The sequence below is a fragment of the Caloenas nicobarica genome, chromosome 1, assembly GCF_036013445.1.
Source record: "Caloenas nicobarica isolate bCalNic1 chromosome 1, bCalNic1.hap1, whole genome shotgun sequence".
Classification (NCBI taxonomy): Eukaryota; Metazoa; Chordata; class Aves; order Columbiformes; family Columbidae; genus Caloenas; species Caloenas nicobarica.
Genome location: NC_088245.1, coordinates 182,342,804 through 182,362,862, shown reverse-complemented (window position 1 = coordinate 182,362,862; position 20,059 = coordinate 182,342,804). Strand labels below are relative to the sequence as shown.

Here is a 20,059-nt window from a genome sequence, read left to right as displayed (position 1 = left end):
CTGTTTCCTAGCAGAATGCATGATAGCCCAGGTTGGAAGTGGCAGAAACACCGGGGGGGATTTTTTTTTTTTCCTTTAAGATAGAAAATTCTAAGCATATCTCATATTGAATCAAAATAAACAAAACAATAAGCCAAGGGTTCTGATTTTTTTAAACAGTCTATAATTTTACAGATACAAACTGCATCTCATGACATTAAAGGGAGAGAAGATAAGAACAATATAGTTCATCAGTGTACTGACAAGCATATACTGGTAATATCACAACTGCGTCACAGTATAAGTATTACTGAGTGAGAGTTGAAGCTTTTCTATCTTTTACAGAAAACTTGATTTTCATTCATGATTTGCAGATGCTGATTGTTTTTCAGAGTCCAGAACCAGAAGATTAACTTACATGATGTTACAGATGTTCAATGGAAAGAATATATAGCTGGTTATTACGTTTTTAGAAGAGGTTTGGGGAAAATAAAAGTTTATTGAACAGAAATTCAAACCATTTTGTTTGAGGCAGAACACATTGTGAACATTTTAAAAATACAACAGATTAGATTTTGTTTAGAGTTATTTCCATTCATTGTGCTGCTGCCTAGAACTTCTTGTACAATTATATCACTAGGCCTATTGTTAAAGTTCACTTTCTGGGGTTATAATCTTATTTTTGTAGTAACTTCAGACTCTTGTCCACAGGAGCTAACAAAGCGGGAGGTTGAATATATTGCACTATCAAGGGACACCACAGAAACTGACCTCAAACAGCGACGAGAGATCCGAGATGGTAGCGCTTTTTATCTCGATCAGGCAAGTTGCAGTCACACGCCACCTAATCATTGTTTACAAGTAGTTTGGAGGAAGTCATGGTTTATACGATGAAAAATTAGTATGTGTATTACAGACTAACCGACATGTTTCTGATAAAGTTAGAAAGTCTTATACAACACTCTGGATCTTGTTAATACTGAAAGCGTTATCTTTACCCAAATCCAAGATGACTCTGTCTCTTAAGAGTACCACAGGGTTGATTTAGGCAGACTGGTTTTGATGTGTTTCTGTAATGAGGAGTGAGATCCATTCCGTGCAAGTTAGACTATAGTTTCACAAGCACTTCTCTTGGTGTGTCTCTTACCTAACACTTGTAGAACGTTAGATCAGGAGATTCATTTTAGGAATATATCTAGTTTCGTTGACAAAGAGTCTAGTTCGCGTATTTTAAGACTGCTCTGTGTTGTGAAACACAAGCACAGTAAATGGAGACAATTGGGAGATCTGATTCAAAAGCACACTGTTGATCTGGATTAAAATAATGATTTAAACACTTCTGCCATCAGTATTTCCCCAGCCCCTTAGCTGGTCTAGTACAACCACAGAGTGATTTAGATTAGGTAAGATTTCTCTTTGTAAGTTATCAACAGTGCGCCTCCCTTTCAATTATACAGGCAAAATATACACTTTATTTAAAATATCCATTCTCCTAGATACCTAAATTTTGTATACAAGTTGGGTTTCTAATTAAATAGAGTGGGTCGGTTCCTCTGATGTAATGTGAAGTTAAATTTGTTACCTAAACCAGTTTTCAGTTGGTGATGCTATAGAGGTTAAATCATCATCATCATCTGAGTGATTTGTGAGTGGAAAGGGAGATGGGAACAGGAGAGGAAAGAGAATCTAGATTTGTTCTCTCTTTTAAAGAAACACTTTTTTTCTTTTTTTTAAATTTTTCTTTTTTTTTTAATTTTTCTTTATTTTTCTTTTTTTTTAATTGCAGCCTTCAAACTTTAAAGAAACCTTTAAACAGATTTTCTTGAAACCATTGAAGATCCTCAGAATGAAGGATAACAACTAATCTAAATATGTTTTTTTTAGTTACTTTTAGGACTTCAAATTATCTCATGCTTATCTGGAAATATGAGGGTTGCACAATATAATTTAAAGTACTGTACTGTGGATTAGGGCTGTAAATGGCTTCTCATTTACCAGAGGACGGGAGCATTTGTGCAGGCTGTTGGGTTAACTCATTAACTTATATTAGCTCCATGCCTAACTGCTCTTATGGACAGCCTCATCCTCACACTTTCTACAGGACAGTTGAAGTAATCTGACGCTGGTGTAAGTGCATTAGTTAACTAACATTTGTAAGAACCACTGTGTCAGGGACTGTAAGAAGCTCACTGAGATGTGAAGTGGTCTGTTAACCCTGTATTTGTCTGAAGACTTTGATCCCCATGTAAGTATGAGGCAGCTTGCTTCACTTTGTACAAGCTGATCTCACTCCGCTAAGAACACTCTACGAAAGTTAGCTTTCCAAGGTAAAGGTGTAAGATTACCTTCATTCCCTAGTTTGTTGGAAATTATCTATTTAAAGGTTTTTACAACAATCCAGCACAGCAGTACTTCAGACCAAGACTCTCATTTAGTAAGATACCAAAGTTCTAAAGTCAATTGGAATTGTCATGTCTTTCCTCAGCTCATGTGTTACTCATCACATATGTAACCAAGGTATATTTAAGCTATGAGGGGAAAATCAATCATTTGTATTAGATTAACATTTTTAGAATATTGGAAACATGGCATGTTAATCTCATAGATAGGGATGTTCCAGCTTAAATTTGCTAACCCCGTGTTTCAGTTAAAGACGCATAAAATATGCTACATAGTTATGTTTAGAACTGTCACAGATCTAATTATAGCTCAGTAATAAAAAGGAAGAAAGTTTTACAGGTTACACTGGGGTTTGAATTTTAGTTAGTTCAGTTAATGATTTTGAGGTTTGCAGATGGCTGTGCCAATTCAAAACATTACAGAAACTGGACACTACTTGTCTTTAACCCCAGACCGCAAATTGTTTCAAGACAGAGAAGGCTATCATCAGTAGGTAGCCTTAACAAAATATTCCCAGAAAAGCTCGGATTGCTCCCATCGCCATAGGTGAGCTAAAGAGAAGGTGAACTCATATGAAGGACTGAAGAAAAAGCTCTGCTTTTCAGATTTACATACCAGTTCCCTTCCTGTGGAATCTCATGACACCCCCAGGGAAGACAGCAAAGCTTCAAAGTCTGGTTTCCAGAGCATCCACCCTATGAATTCTGTGGCTCAAATAAAACTTAGCTGTGCGTTAAGATAGTTGAGGCTCTTTGCGTGCAAGTCAATATAGTAGTGTAGTTATCTTACACTTTGAATAATAATATACTATATCGAAAGCTGGCATCTTGTTACCAGAAATAACTTTAACATAGTGGATCATCAGATTTGCAGACCCACAAACGTTTGCAAAGTTGTCTGTGAGTGATTGTTAAGATATTGTGGTTGTTTATAGCTTTACATTTAATAATGGCATATTAAATTGATATCTTGGAGGTTTCAAAACATCTGATATGTTTTAACATGAAGTTACTGAATATGGCTGCAGATAGTTATTTAAGATAGATTTGGAAGATGGTGATTTGGAAGCAGTGATTGAAATTCCATATTGAAATGTGTATTGAAGTGTTGGTGTATCACATATCCTTGCATATTAGCATTTCTTAGTACTAGAGTGAATCAAATGGCATAAGATTTGGAGTTATGAAGTTAGAAGAGGCACGGGGAAAGGGTTTTGTTTACCTCAGAAATAGGGGACTACTAAAATAAAGGTAAACACTGAATTATCAGGTTCATTCCTAATGAAAAGAATGTAAAATAAAGGGCTTATAATGGGTTAATTGTGAATTACTTTTTTCATTCAAGTACTGACAGCAGAAAATTCTGTTTTCTTGTATTTACCTTAGGCCATTAATTTTGGTTTTCAGCTATTAATTCACTGTTAAAAGCCTCAGAAATGTCATTATTGCCATTATTCAGACAATTAAGTAACCTCTTGCTTTTATTCTGTAATTTATTGCGTGAGCTAATTTTGTTATGTATCAAGTAATTAGTTAGAATTACTTTATATTACTTAAATACTTAAATGGCAGCTTCAAATTTTGCATTTCTTGATAGAAGACCTTGTCTTGCAGAGAGTTTTTCTCATTCTGTAACTCTTTGTAGTTGAGACACCAACTTAATTGAACCAGTATGGAGATCCTAATATCAGCCTATTGTACTTTCAAAAATGAATGAATTAGATTTGATATTTTTATGTTTGGGAGTTTTTTGTGTTTGTTTGTTTGTTTGTTTGTTTCTTTGTTTGTTTTTTCCCCATTTCTGATGCAGTTTTGCTCTTTATCATGTGTATACAACTATAAACGGCATACCTCTGGTTTAAATTCTTATTTCTACAGCCTCCTACATTTTAAATTATTACACCTAAGGAAATCCTACATGAAAATAATGTAGTTGATGCGATTGGGAGAGCAGCCAAGCCATTTTGTTGGTGCTCGAGAGGTTCAGCGCTCCAGGATTGTGCCACAAACTGTGTTGCCTGGAATGCCCAGTTTTGCTTACTCTGTATCTTCCAGCTTTTGCATTAAATGAAACAAGCTTCCCAAACACAGGCCGCTTTATTAAGTGTACGGTCATTTTTGTTTGGGACAGTCAAACTAACTGAGGTTGGAATAAGTAGAAAAATATGGTTACGTTCTGAAAAATTACAAATAAAATGTCATGTTTTTGAAGATTTGCTGTTTAAGCTGTATCCACTGAGTAGATAAGTACGTATATACAGAATCAGACTAAGTTTTGGTGTATCTTTGAACTATGTGAACATACGCATTTTAATAGAACACTTTTGCATCCCTTACTGCACCAGCATCATAAGTTATACAATGATAAAATTTAAAACTGATTGTCAAGATACCAGAAAAATTATCTTCTACTGTGGCTTGAAAGACCACGATGTACTAATCAATTAAAGACTTGGAGTGATGGAAATGACAGCTTAAATCATCCTGCTTGTAAAATGAACATGACATGAAACCCCCTGGAGTAGCACTACACAGACTTGAGTTTGGTTTCTTTTAATGAAAAAGGGTTAGAAAAGAGAATTATAAAATAAGACATGCGATGGGTAAGAATAATTCAGCTTTTTTTTAAAAAAAAAAAATCAATCAGCAAGTGCAAATTGTGTAATTCTGTGACTTATTATCTTACTACCTTGGACGTGACAGTGGATTTTTGCTGAGCTGCTAAGCTAGCTGCAGCAAAGGCATTGTCAGAAAGCTTAATTTAGTTGGCTGGCAGTCACTGCAGTATCTGTCTGACTGGTACAGGGAGCTAGAAAAGTCCATAGAAACAAGATGCAAGCCATACAGTACTCCAGAAGTATGATTATTACTAGTAATTTTCTTGTGTCCAATGTTGCACAGAAAGAGGGAAATATTACATAGAAACAAACATTTGGATGAAGTTAATATGTGTGTTTAATTCCTTACAGATTAAAATGGAAGGTGTGGGGTTCTTTTTTCTTCTGTTTGTGACTGTTCCATACATGTTCCACTTTCTTTTCAGCTAGTATTTCCTACAATGCAGGAAAGTATAATACTTTGTAATATGTAGGGTCATAACACTCATAGGCAACGTGGACTTGATGCATAGTGCTCTGAATCAAAGGGTTTTACAAGAGATAAGTAACTACGTAATTTTTAGATATCCGTCTTAATTTCCTTTTTATTCTGCTACTTATCAGAAAGAAAAATTTAAATAACCCATCTGCCTTACACAAGAGTTGTATAGAATGAAGACGAAAACTCCTAGGTTTCGTTGTTTGTAGATATTTGCACTGATAAATCTGTTCAGGAGCTTAGATTTCCTGCTCCTGGGTGCCTGCTCTCTGCCCAAGATGCAAAATGTGTCACATACCGGATGTAAATGTACGGCTGTACTAATATACTGATGTAAAGCAGCTAAAAAGGCCCAATTGACCCTGCCGAGGTGAGGACATAAGCTCTTGTAAATACAGATTGCAGGCACTGTTGCAAAAACACCCTCTCATGTTAGTGGAAGGGGTGATGGAAATAAAACAAATAATTCAGCCATGTGGTAGTTCAAAAAAAAGAAAAAAAAAATCATGTGAAGGAAGCTGAAATCGATGACCAGCGAAGCTAAAATCAATACTACGAAATGAAAGGCTGTTCCAGCTCTTGTCTTACAGTGTGTCAATTCACTTCCCAGGGTAAACTTTTCTAGGCTAGTTTTCTGATTTGAACCTCCAGTAAATTCAGGGTGTTTCTTTTTTAGTTGCTTTTTGTTCTGTGCTGTGGTGTTATATCATGAATTAGGTGCTCATCAGTTCAGGCCGTTCTTCCTCATGGAAACATGAACTCCAGCTGACAGCTGGAGTCTCTCTTTGGGTACCACTGCTCTGGTACACTGCAATTTCTCTTTCTTTTTTTTAAAAAATGTAATAAAAAAGGAGTGAATAACAGTGTTAAATGAAACCTGCCCTGTAATTTTCCTAACCTCACAAGGGAAAATTAGCTATAAAACCCACCCAGAAAACACTTGATTAACTCAGCAGAGAGGTCATCTGAATAGTGAAGATGTAGCCCCCTCCTCCATTACAGAGGGTGGAAAAGGTCGAATTATTTAGTTCGTAAGTTACTTTTTAAATTTGACTAACCACACTAGTTTAGCTTTAAATGATTTTATGATTGTATTAGTTACCATTATGTTGATTTTAATAAAACCTGAACATCACACCTGGAATATATGTAGCTCAGTATTGTGGCCTAAGTTGTAAAATGTGAAACTATAGTTCATCATCCACTACGAAGTGAAACATTTTTTAACAAAAAATAGAATACACATTTAGGTGAATAGTAGGTCTGTTTTTAATCTCATCTTTGACTGGCACTATACATTCAGAACTTTTTTATTAAATACATGTTATTTTAAGCAACTAAGAAGATTTTACAAATATTTAAGGAAAAAGATAACAGTAAGTTTTTAATAGAAGTTGACATTGTTGCTTTGAGACTGGTTGAACGTGGCTTATAATAGCCCTTTATTTTACTACTTAATTTTTGATTATACTTCTTTTTGGAAGTGTGTTATCACTTTAGTCCATTAAATAGTCATCCATTTCAGCTTTGCTCGACAGCTTTCCCGTTTGCTTAACTCGTGAGGGAAAACAATGACTAAGGAATTAAGAGGCCTAAAAACTGAAAGATTTTCTTTGGCAGAGGCATACCATTAGACATGCTGTTCACTCTACAGATATTTTAAAATCTAGCAAAGTAGATTCCCCAACAGGAAACATCCTTATATGCATCACTGCCCTCAACATCTTTAGACTGTCTCTAAATTTCTAGAATAATTTGCTCTACCATGTAAGTATTATTAAAAAAAAAACCCCTGTTAGTTCTGTTGCATCTTCTTAAAAGAATAACCTGAGGCGCTTACAGTAAATTACAAGTCTGGGTCAATGTCCTCTTCTTTCCATGGTAAGATTAGGAGCAAAAGCTCATAGCATGTTCCATTCTGCATCTCTGTCATTTCTTTTCCTGGTATTTTTTACTTGTTGGTTAGTTTTAATGATTTAAATTTGAAAAAAAAAAACCCAGATTAATTCTATTTGACCTGTGGAAAAAGATTTAGAATACGTCAATTTCCTCTGAGTTTTGTGATGCTCAGTAGGTTACAGGGGCTCAATTTAATGGCCACCTCCCATGCCTGGAAGACAGACCGCACCTGCTGTTAGAGAGAGTGCAGAGGGCGACGAAGCTGGCGAGGGGCCTGGAGCACGAGTCTGAGGAGGAGCAGCTGAGGGAGCTGGGGCTGTTTATCCTGGAGAAAAGGAGGCTGAGGGGAGACCTGATTGCTGTCTACAACTACCTGAAAGGAGGTTGGAGCATGGAGGGTGTTGGTCTCTCCTCCCAAGTAGCAAGTCACAGGACAGGAGGAAATGGCCTCAGGTTGTGCCAGTGGAGGTTTGAATTGGAAATTAGGAAAAAATTCTTCACAGAAAGGGTTGTGAAGCAGTGGAACAGGCTGCCCAGGACAGTGGTGGAGTCACCACCCCTGAAGGTATTTAAAAGGCGTTTAGATGCGGTTCTTAGGGATATGGTTTAGTGCTAGAGTTAGGTTATGGTTGGAATTGATGATCCTGAGGATCTCTTCCAAGCAAAATGATTCTGTGATTCTATTCTACCGTGGATTTAATAGTCCAAGTTCTGTTGGCCTGCTGCAGCCAGTCACCATCGTGTTAGGTCAAAACCAGCCAAAGTTTTGTGTTATCTTTGCCAGATGGTTGTCAAGGATCTCTTTTCACCATAAGAGACATCTGGACATTACATCGTTGAGATGTTTATGAGATACAGGAGTGAATGGAAAAACTTGAATGGATGGGTTTGTGTGGGATATTGTGCGGGTGGTGGGAGCAAGATATTACATTGGAAGGGACATCTGAAATGCAGTCTGCAGATGGAGGGAAACCTGACCTCATTAGCTCTCATGGTCACCGAGCTACTTGTTGTCTTGTTTTTCCACGTTGTATTAATAGTTACGCTTGTTGTGCTTGAGATGTCATTACAGGGATCCGGTTTTCAGAGCAGTGACAAGTCATCTTCTAAAAAAAACCCCAAACTCATCTTGAGTTTAAACTTTCATCTCCTGAAGAAGAGACAATTACTGATTACTGTTGGGCAATTTCTAGCAGCATTTTTTTTTACACTGTTCTGAAGCGTAGCTTGTACATCATACTCCGAATGATGCCCAGATTTGAAAAATTAAAGCCCTTTAGAGTTCCCTGAGAACCTTCTTCACAGATTTCAAGGCAACCAGGGTTTTCTGGTTCACAATAAGCATTTTCCGAAGAGAAGACAACTACCATTTCAGTTCTGGTATTTTCAACTATACTGTTAAAATTCCTTATGCCTTTACAAACTGTTTTGGTTAGCTTTAAAAAAATGTGCTCCTTTCTATGGCGTTCGTGCATTTCAGTACGTGCTTTGTTGTGAGCTTTTTTCTGTCCTTCTTCCCTTGCTGACACTGTATAACTTCATCCATGTTCTTGCTTATACATTGTGATTTATGTCAAAATTGGGGTTTACAGCTTTATTTTGCACTGCTCAAGTGGAGGAGCTCACCATGGTTCAGCTAGAGGAAAGATAATGAAAGTCCACTTAGGGTTGTCTTGTTCCTAAGGTGTTTTTGCCTTTAAATATAAAAATATACTTTTGTAGGTGCAGTGTGAAATCAGGGTTATATCTTTGTTCCAATCTGTGTTATATCTTTGTTCCATAAAGCCATTATTATGGGACTAGGTCTGTGTGAAGAGCTTCTGCTCCTAGCCTATTCCCTGGAGCAGGTACCCAGGTTCTCATCCTCCCCGCACCCTCAGAGCACAGGTGGGAGGCAGCAGCCTCCTCTGATGAGCAAAATAGTTCCCTGCTCCAGTTACAATAAGTCTGAAAGTAAACATTTAAAAAATCCCTCTTGGCCTTTTAACAAGAATTAATACTTTTAATCTCAGGTTTGTCGTCAAGGTGGTACAATATAAGCCTCCCCTGTCAAATTGTGTTTTGTGTTAAACGTTTAGAATAAATGAGACTAGTGAGAGAGGGAGGCAGCGCAGCTATTTCTGGGTTTTCATTATAGAATTATGAAGATTTGTTTATTGGAAGCATTTTTTAAAAATGATTTTCAGTGACAGGTTGCAGGCTTACTTTCCCTCCTCTGATTTTTTTCGTGCATTTTAGTTTTCATACCAATCCATCAATACACAGAGAAAACTGAAATAATGATTCAGAGAATGCCTTGTAGTATGCCCAGCTTATTGCAAAAACTTGTTACTCATTACCAACCAGAATGCACTTTATGGTATTTATCATGAAATTTTAGAGGTAGATGAATCGTGCATTTATTTCATTGTATTTTGGAGAACGATTTCCAGTATTTCAGATATACTTTGAAGATATATGAGGAGCACAATTTGGAGGAAAGCCAATCAGAGTAAGTGAGAAACCCCATGGTCGTGATTTTATTGTTGTTATGGGGTGTCTTTTCATTAAGAAGTGAAAAACCATGGTTCTTCATTCAGCCTTTCTTGAAGCTGGTTATAAAAGGTCCATAGAGGTAGGCAAAGCTGATCTGTAGCATACCTTTTGAAATGTTATTGCACTGAGCAATAGATTTTTTAAGTAAAAACTTCAAACAGTTTCCAAGTTCAGGAAACTCTTTACTTTTTAAAAAATTTGATCCTATAAGCTGATGATCAGCAGGCAACGTGCTTTTCAAGATTGTGCTGCTAATGGAGAGCATCTTCTTTGTTAAAGTTAATGATTGGTATATACTTCTGCACATTCACAGTCTACTCCTGCAGTAGATCGTCATCATGTACAAGCTCAGGAGGTACTGGAAGCCTGTTATTTCAACAAGCCTTCATCCATAGAGTGCTTGTCTCATCATGAGTCAACAAGATTCTATGGATACTCAAAATATTTTGAAACCATATGAACAGAACGTGTATTTTCCTCTGGTTAGTAAATCTCAGTCATAAAGTCTTCATAGACTTATAATATGCAGAATCCAACCAACTTGGCAAATAAATTGTTTGTTAAAGCATATTTTGCATGTATCTCCAAACTGTGTTTAGACAAAATAGCATTTTTTTCATGCCAGGTATTGGACTGGCCACTGGAGACTCAGGTTTTCTATTCAAGCAGGTTGGAACAGATTTTTGACTTGTACAATGACCTTTCTAGAGAAGAATGTTAGGACAAAATTTGTCCTTTGTATAAATTTTATGGGACGAGGAGAGAGGAATTTTATATTGCTTGTTAGTAGAGTATGAGGTCCTGAATTAAAAAAAAATCAATTCATGTACTGATTACTTTTAGAAAGAATCAGTGATTCAGTGGAAAAGAAATCATCTGAGGACTATATACTTGTTCAATGGGATTATTCCAGGTTCTTCACAGGTTCCTACTGATTATGAGGCTAGATATTGAAATGTTATACAAAATATCTTTCAGAGAATGCAACTTGCATCTCAAGATGTGTACCAGGATTGATGAGTGTCTTTTTTTAGTAATATTTGCTTGATTCCGGGTTAGATTCAGGAATTATTTTCATTTTAATAATGATGTGAAAAGCTTACATCATGGCTAATTTGCCGGTAGTTATTTCTGCTTCTATGCTGTACCTAAGAAGCATCTAAATTACTTAGTCTTATCATTTAGTGTCGTCTTTATCTTCCCAAATGGATCTCTGGTTCTGCTGTATGCTTAGTACCGTGTGGCAATTAATTTGTTGTGCTGAACTGTTCTTTGTTTCTAGTTTATGGTTATGCTTTCATCCTTGATACATCTGCTTTCATATGTGTGTGTTGGTTTTTTTTTTTCCGTTTAGTTTTTTTTCTGGTGTTTCTTCGTTATTCTTTCTCATATCTTCCTTCTTTCTCTCTGTCCCAGTTTTTGACATCTATTGTATTCATCAGAGATTTCCATCTAGCATCATATGACACGTCCTTCTGTAGGAGTTAATAGGAGACATACCGGGAAGAGATTTCATTTGTTCTCCCTGTGCAACTATGCTTGTGTCTAAAATTGTGTTAAAATGTAATAGGAATGCAAAGGAAGACTCTTTGGTGCCTCTAAATGTTGCCTGTGCCTAAACCTGCCCCATTATTATCTGATTAAACTTCTGCAAATTGGAAGTAGGCAAGAATGCATTGAATTTCAGGGTCTTTTACTGGACAGTAATTGTGAATATTAGATATGAAGTGTAGTTAATTTATCTGAGTGAATGTCATTGACTGCATGAAAGCTGCACAAAATTACCAGCACCAGCATTCAGTTTTACATTTTGGCTCCGCATTATGCACTTAAGTAAACAGCTACATATAAACAACTAATAAAGTGAAACAGAGAAAAGTATAACTTTCTATCCCAAAGGCCCCAGAGGATTATCAAGTTAATGGCTCCATTTTGATCCTGATTTTGTAGAAAACCACATTCAGTCAAGGAATATAATTCTAAATCTTTTTAGTTTTATGACATTTTTTGACATCTGATTATTTATGGCACTGTTTTGTTTTTGTCATCCATGTTTTATTTCAATAGACTGATATTTTAGTCAGACTAGAGCAATGTGCCAAGGATGAATTACAATGGCGCATAACCAGAGCAATCCAAAGGAATACTTGGCATTTTTTCTAAATATTTTAATATAATCGTAAACGTGTAAAACCACCTTGGTTGTATGTTTTCTGTATAAATAGCTGTCCCAGAATTGCTAGGTGGTTTTAAAATACCTGAAAATACAAGGTGTTATGCAACATCAAAAAGAAAAGGTGCCACATATTAATATACACTGGGTATACACTAAAATGTCCGCAAGGTTTTGCGTTTCATTCTTTTGGTACAAAATATTGGAACTTATTTCTGCCAATCCGTCTAATAGTTAGGAGATAAAAGTCCAGCTTACAGAAATAAATACTGTTTTGGGAAGCACCTGGAGGTTCTTTTTCAGCAGGATTTCATGAGATATGTAATGGTTATTTCTATTATAATATTGTTGTGGGGTTTTTTTGATTTTTGAAAAGTGTGCAGTTCGTGCAGCTACCGAAGGCAGAATCCTCGTGCTGGAAGGTTTGGAGAAGGCCGAGCGGAACGTCCTGCCGGTGCTAAACAATCTGCTGGAGAACAGGGAAATGCAGCTTGAAGACGGTCGTTTTCTCATGTCTGCAGAGCGCTATGACAAACTTCTGCAGGTATGGAAACACCGTTTGGATTTTCCACTTCTTTTTATCCCTATTCTTGGTAGTGCTGGGACACGGTTATGAAGAGGAGAATACTTACAAGCCAAATGGGGGAAATCTCACCAAGGTTTCTATGTTTTTTCTGGGGTGTTACATAGGATGAAACAGGCAGGGTGAAACAGATTTTTCTGTTTCTGTGCAAGAAGTCAAACTACTGCTTGCAACAGCAAAAAAATGTTTTCCTTGTTGTCTTGTCTGTCCACATGAAAAAGGGTAGTTCTGCGTTAACCTTGTATGAAGCCTGGATGTTTCTAAAATGTGAAAGCCACAACATGAGAATAACCAAATACACTTGTGAAGAGAGATTTAAGTTGAAATTGTTCTCGTGAAGTTCAGATAATGCTTCAACATTGCAATAGACTTGTTGCTAAGCTTTTAAAATGTTAGGATACCAAAAAAACGAGGTCAAGATGAGCAACACTGTTCATCAGTGCTGTTTGGCCTTTAGTTTACAAAAATCTATGTAAACAGCCAATCTAAATTATAGGAAATGGTTAGAGAATTTTCTTTTAATAGGAAATGGGATTTTAGTGTCTGCTGCCGTTGCTACTTCAGGCATTTTCCTTTTTTCTGGGCTTTGAGTCCTACTGCTTAAATTTGAGCAGATACTTTTCAGGCTTTTGGGCACCTCACTAAATTCCGTCAGGCAGTTTCCAGTAGTCCTGCGCATCTTACTTTCATGTACTGTAGTTTCTGATCACATACCTGTCAGTCTCCCATAACTTCTGTAGGTTTCTGATCACACACTTGTCAGTCTGACCCCTGCTTGCTCATGTTTTATCTGTTGTACCTAGCTGTGGTTAGGTGTATGACTCAGACCCATGTGGCACAGGAAGGAAATTTGAAATAAGCCTTCTGTCATTGATCCCGATTGTATGAAGTTGCCAACTATGCTGGATTTCTGAAAATATATCATTATTTCTTAGGCCTCTCATCTGTGGTTACAATTCTTCTGATCCATGCCTTCTCAGAAAACATTTTGATGATATTTAATTAGTAGATGCAGTTGTTGGAAGTGTTATTATTATTATATTTTAGAAGTAAGTTTTTAAAATGTTTTAAAAAGAGACTGAAAATGAGAATTCAAACTTAGACAGTGTTTAGTTACAATTATGCAAAGCATGTTCCTTTCTTTTTCCTTTCTAACACTTTTCTAATGATAAAATGTTTCAAAATGAGTGCCTTAGGCACACTGCTAATAGTATATGAATTAAATTAATCTCTTGCACGCTACTGAATCTAATATTGTTGTTTCGTTGTTTGGGGAACATTGTATTATAGAAGCTAATGTTCATTTTCTCTTCTCCTGTGTGAATAATTACTGTGTATCTAGGTCTGCGGGAAATGTCCTCATGTTTGGTTTCAAGGAAAACTTAACTGTGATGTAGGAAAGACTTAAGAGTCCAATTTTTGTATGCAATGAATCCCTTATATGACAAGTGAAATACAACATTTAATGTCCTCATGAAGGGGTCTAGTTCTGTATTATTGCTTAGAATAAAGCATAATTTGTAAATGAAACTCTGAAAATGCACATTTTAGTTTCCTTTACAGTTATAAGAGGGGAAAAAAGAAGGAAAAAACTTGCTTATGGTAGCCCACTTCTAAGGTTTTAGAATAAAATACATTTCGTGGTCTGTTTATTTTGTCTTCTTTATGAAAACAATGCTGTAATGACACCTTTTCAACTTTGACTGTCTAAGGGGTCTTTGGTCAAATTGCTACAGACCTGAAAGCTGCACCTAATGAAGCTTTCTAAGTGCATTCATTGTGGAAAAACTTGCTTTTACCATCCACAAATTTGACTAGTGCAATGCTTTCTAGCCCCTCTGAATGAAAGATGAGAACATCACCACATTTAGGTTGAAGGACCAGGGCCATTAGTCAGTCTGTACCTTAGTCATCATAAGTTTTTAAAGAAGTATTTTTTTTCTTCTTCTTGCTTGATTTTAATTAATTTAGGATCATACAAAATCAGAGTTGGATGCATGGAAGATTGTTCGGGTCAGTGAGGATTTTAGAGTGATAGCATTGGGCCTGCCAGTACCTAAGTACGCTGGTAACCCTTTGGATCCCCCTCTTCGCTCTCGGTTTCAAGCTAGAGATGTTTATCATCTGCCCTTTAAGGTAAGTGTCGTAGCAGAAGGGTTGGATTATCTGTACTGAGTAGAGCTAAAGTTTTGATGTTATGTTTTACTTACCTCGCCTCTGAAAAGAAGCCTTGAGTAATAAATTTATCTTAAAGGGTTTTTTTCATAGTGGGGCCTAATAAATTCCTGAAAAGCATGCTTGTAGTTGCCAAGGAATGCTACAGCAGAAAAAGAACTTCTGTAAAACAGTATAACCGTAAAAAAAAAAATTTCTAATTTTTTTTTTAATTTAAATAAAATAAATTCTGTGTCAAAGAGTAGACTCCTCATGTCCGAATTAGAGGGAAAACAGAAAAATACCTCATACATTGTGAGCTGTGACCCACAGTATGATCCCCAAATTAATTTCCTCTGTGATTTTATGTTCTATTTTCAGGACCATCTTCAGCTATTGTATTCAATTGGATCAAACATTTCCACAGAGAGGTAATTTTTCATAATTAAAAAAAAAAAAAATTGAATGAAGAAAAGCAATGTCCTTTCAGGATTCCTTGCTATTTTTGTATCTTCTATCACTGCATAGAGACCAGGACTGAAGAAGTTTTTTAATACATGTGGGCGTATGCTCACGCAGCTTTTCCTATGCAGCCTCCCTATAATGAATACTTAATGCTTTAGAACTTCAATCACATGTTACTTATTTGTGCTCAGAAATAGTTTCAGCATCTCATACTTATTTAACTTTTTGGGCTTTAGTGTTTTAAATATAGATAGAATGTATAAAACTCTGTAATTACTTTTTTTTTCTATGCAGAGTTTCTCAGCTCCTGTCTTTTGCTACAACTCTCTGCTCTCAAGAATCTTCTACATTGGGACTTCCAGATTTTCCTTTAGACAGCTTATCGGCTGCAGTTCAGATTTTGGTATGTGCATAAACATGTGCTGTGAAACTGCATGGGTTTAAAATGTCTCAAAATTAGATCTGGATTATTCATGTTGTTAGAAGATTAACACGAACATTTAAAAAATAACTCTGAAAAAGCTAAGGATGGTTTGAGGGAGAAAAGCCCCAGTCAGATGTCTCTGGATAAAACTTCAGCAAAGTATATCGCATAACACTGAAGGACAAAGCATGGCACAAAACAAGATTTGTGATGTGATTGAATGTATCATAGTGCTCAAAATAATGGTTTTTATGCTCCTAAATCATCTCACCTGACTTCAAGGGCATCTGCAGTTTACTTGATGACACTGAGGTAGTCAGTGGAGAGAAATAAAAAGTGCTTCTGATTTAATGGTATGCACAAAAATCAGACTGATTGCATTACAGAGACACCTATTACTCTCCATTGACACCTGAAAGGATCCAAAACAACTACTCAAATATGGGTATAGGAGGCAGTTAAGTTGTACGAGATGAAGCCTACGTTAGGTCACCGGGGTGGCTGGTGGATTTAGAATTAACACAGACCCAGAGGGTCACCTGAAGGTGCAGGTTGTGCACACGTGAAGATGCGACGCTTCCTGACAGCTGCGGTCCGTCGGGAAATAAAACAAATGTGCACTTGCGGAGTTCACAGTGGCAGATCAGGCAGGTTGGGACTGTAGCTGTGGCAGCTTTTCTGCTTTCCATGACAGGTTTTTGTCCCCTGGACTTCATAACGACATGGTAAAAAGTCAAAATAAAACCAGAAAGTGCCTCCTGAAGGAAGCCGGGGAGATGAGATCTGTATAAAGGGAGGTGGTTGGTGCCCTTTGCATGCAGGAAGGTACAGTCAGCCCAGGAAGGGAAAATACCAGGACAGCTTCTCAAAACCTCTCTCCAAGGCACAGGTGTCTGTAGAAAGGACTCTTAGGAGAATTCTCTGTTATGTCTCCTGTGCAGTCATTTTCCCTATGTTACTGCACAGTGGCAGGTTACTTCTACCTATTTTTTTATTATATACATTAAAACATACCAATTACTTGTGTTACTGTCCCCTCAGTTGTGCTGCATGCCTACACACAGAATTTTTTTCTGAGTTAGTGATACTACATCAGATGTTAAGGAGTGATTAAAATTGAAGTTCAGAGAAATGAAACAGTATTTGGAGGGCTTTAGGAAAGAAATACATGTTGGATTTTAAAATAAATTGCAACTTTGTATTCTTTGAGCCCTGTAGTGAAAAATTATTTTTAAATTAATACCAGATGGCTTTCAGAGTAATGGAAAGAAAATGAGCTCTAAGCTATTATCTAAACTATGGAATGAAGGAAGCATTTTATTTTACATCAGTGAATGTGAAGTGTTAGCACTGTATGACAGTGGCTTTTTTAGGTAGACGAGAACTGTTTCTTTTAGAATTAGTTTTAATCGCTTGGTTTTCTAAGCTGACCCTTCTCAGTGATTCTAGCTACAGCATTTTTCCTTCACGTACAGGGTCACTGCCATCCTCTACTTCTAGCTTGGTTTATTTAACCATTTAGAAGTGTGGAGGGAATGCATTGTAATGACTAGTTGCTTGTCTTCTATCATGGATTCATGCAGTCCCAAAATATACTTTTTATGCTGAAAACTCATGCCTGCTGAAAGGGAGAATTTTTTATAGAGGGCTATTCTGAAGAGGCTAATTTCATACACGTCATTGTAATTATTATTAATTTGAGATAATCTGGACAAATTATATGTTATGTCTTTATCTATAGACAGAGGGCTTTTAAAATGCAATAAAGGGCTCTCTGACCCTTTAAGCAGTACATTTACTACAGTGCCTTAAATGGTTTATTTTTACTGATCTTTTTTAATATGGAACATTATAAATAGTATTAATGATTGTAAGTTAGAATTTAATTATGCATTTCAAAAAATATGCGTTTTGTGATTTCATTTCTAAGCAACTCTTCTTTCAGTTGAGTGCCTATGTAAATCCAAGTGTATAACTGAAAATTAGTTGATTTTATTTGAGTTATATTATTTACTTTTTACTTACTTTGATGAAGGCTTAAAAAAGTAGTGCCAGTCCATTGTTTTTCATTAGTGTTACACACAAGTAGTCCTTAAAAATTTGCAAGTCTTTTTTAAAACAAACGATCTTTAGGGGTTTTGAAACACTTTTTTCCACCGTGGAAGGCATATGTTTCTTGAGTATTCATAAATGCACTTCCATTTGTTTCTCTATTACTGTGTCAAAATAATTCAATCTTTATCTAGTTCAGGCGGCAACTGACAAAAGCGTTAGTACTTACAACTAGCAAGGAGGTAGTAAAAAAAAGCTGTCTTCCATTTTGTGTAGGAAGTGCAAGCATACTTAGTAACTCATTTCAAACCAAAATGGTTTTGATCAAACTGTTCAGAAATTTCTAGGAATTGATTTAAGTAGAGTCTATACAATGTAATAGAATCAAAATGAAATGCTAGAAGTTGCTGTGAATGAGTAGATCGTTATTGTAATACAGATTTCTTGTCACAGTGATTCTTTTCTAATGGTATTACGAAACTCAGTTACCTGGGATGGGGTTTGTCTCTCCTAACCTTAAATGTCTTTAGGTATCTGAGCCAGTAGCTTCCATATATGCACAGGAAAGAAAGTAATTTTGAGGACATAGTTCTTCCAATCTACTTTTAGACATTTATATTATAAAGAGTTGCACCTGAGAAATGCCTATTTTGACATTTGATTAAATACTACATGCAGTGGTCATTTGTATATTGCCCTTACAGTTTTATTTTAAGTTCAGTGCTATACAGGATTTTCAGGTTAATAGCTGATGATAAAATGAGCCAATCATTCTTTTTAATTTGTATTTTGAAATTCGAATTAGGATTCCTTTCCTATGATGTCTGTCCAGCATGTTGTTGACCGGCTTTATCCCTATAATGTTTTCCTTGGAAAAGAAGGCAGGACTGCAGTCAAAGATGCGTTAAAAGTAAGTATTGCACATATATATTATAATTCCAGGGAGCAATAGATTACGACAGTAGTTCTCCTGACTGATGTTACTTCACTACTTCTGTAAAAAAAAGAAATCTTAAGTAAACTAAATGGCTACATTATTGCCGATGCTAAAACAGCATTTAAAAAACCTCAAACTTCATAAGCAAGTAGTTTTCGTTATAGTGAAAGGTGAAATCTCTTCAGTTCTGTAGAACAGGTGGACCTCCGTTCAAGACTACAGAAAAACCCTCATGATGTAAGCAGTTAATTAATTTGAAAGTAGCTACTTACATGGTTAAGGTTGTCAAATGCTTAAAAAATACTTCTGGCGTTTGGCTTTTAAAAGGACATACTAAAACGACAAGAGAGATCACATGCACAAAATACGTTCACTATAGTATGATTATAGATTGTACTAGTCTCTGGTTTTGGTCTGTGTTAGCTTTTTGTTGCTTTTTGTTCGTCAGATCTGTTTTGTTGTTTTGTCCGTGCTCAATAATAGCTTATAAAGCCTATAATTATGCTGGGTTATTCCGTTCATCCTTTTAGAACTTCATCATGGTGACGACTTTCTTTCATTATTGAATATGTTGTAGGAGTTATGTATGTTGCTGAAAATTAGTGTTTGTGATCTAGAGCATCTCACCCAGCTCTTTCAGTCTTGAGAATTAGAAGTTATTTGTATGTGCGTATTTAGAAATAACCAGCTTTGTCACTAGTGAATTTTTGTTTTTCCTAAAGCCAAGGGGAAATGTTTGTAGCCCATCCCTGCCAACACCTCCCATCTACAGCCTTTTTGCATTGGAGCTCAGTCCTGTATTCCCTGTTTAACTGGGCTGGTCTCCTACTCGTCTTCCTGAGTTTGGGGATGGACAGTCCTTCATTGGAAGGAGGTTGTCCTGAATGACTTGCTCGCTTTCAGGAACCTTCAAAGCAACCGCCTGTGGGTTCCTACCTACCACTTCTCTGAATGAGCCAGTCAGGCCTGAAATCCAGGGTCTGCAGGCTGTTCCTTGCCTGCATCACTCCCCCTCAGGAAGTTGAACTCCATTATTTGATGGTAGCTACAGCCAAGGCTGCCATCGATCGCCACATCCACAACCACTTGCTCCTGCCTTGTGAAAAGCAGGAGCCGTCTGGGCATCGCCCCAGCCCAGCCGATGCAGCGCTGGCGTTGAGGCGTTATTCCAGGCAGCCTCCGAAATCGAGACTGGCTGTGCCATGCTGGGTTGCCCTTCCACCACATGTCAGGGGGATTGAAGTTGCCCATAAGAATCGTGGTCTGGGTGGAAATACAGACTTACATCTGTTAGCAGAGCAGTAACAGTCACTTCTGTCCTTAGTATTCCTTTATTTTAAATCCTTTGTGCCATTTTGTTTCC

At 36.7% G+C, this 20,059-nt stretch overlaps 1 protein-coding gene across 2 annotated transcripts in view; it reads left to right on the top strand.

Moving 5' to 3' along the window:
• The window catches only part of VWA8 (von Willebrand factor A domain containing 8), a 194,707-nt gene that overhangs the window by 25,459 nt on the left and 149,189 nt on the right, over window positions 1–20,059 (top strand). For both annotated transcript variants that reach the window (XM_065630544.1, XM_065630535.1), the window contains exons 4-9: window positions 691–801; window positions 12,458–12,625; window positions 14,636–14,800; window positions 15,200–15,249; window positions 15,578–15,686; window positions 18,565–18,669. In XM_065630544.1, the coding sequence (XP_065486616.1) occupies window positions 691–801; window positions 12,458–12,625; window positions 14,636–14,800; window positions 15,200–15,249; window positions 15,578–15,686; window positions 18,565–18,669 (708 nt within the window). The remainder of the gene's footprint in view (window positions 1–690; window positions 802–12,457; window positions 12,626–14,635; window positions 14,801–15,199; window positions 15,250–15,577; window positions 15,687–18,564; window positions 18,670–20,059) is intronic.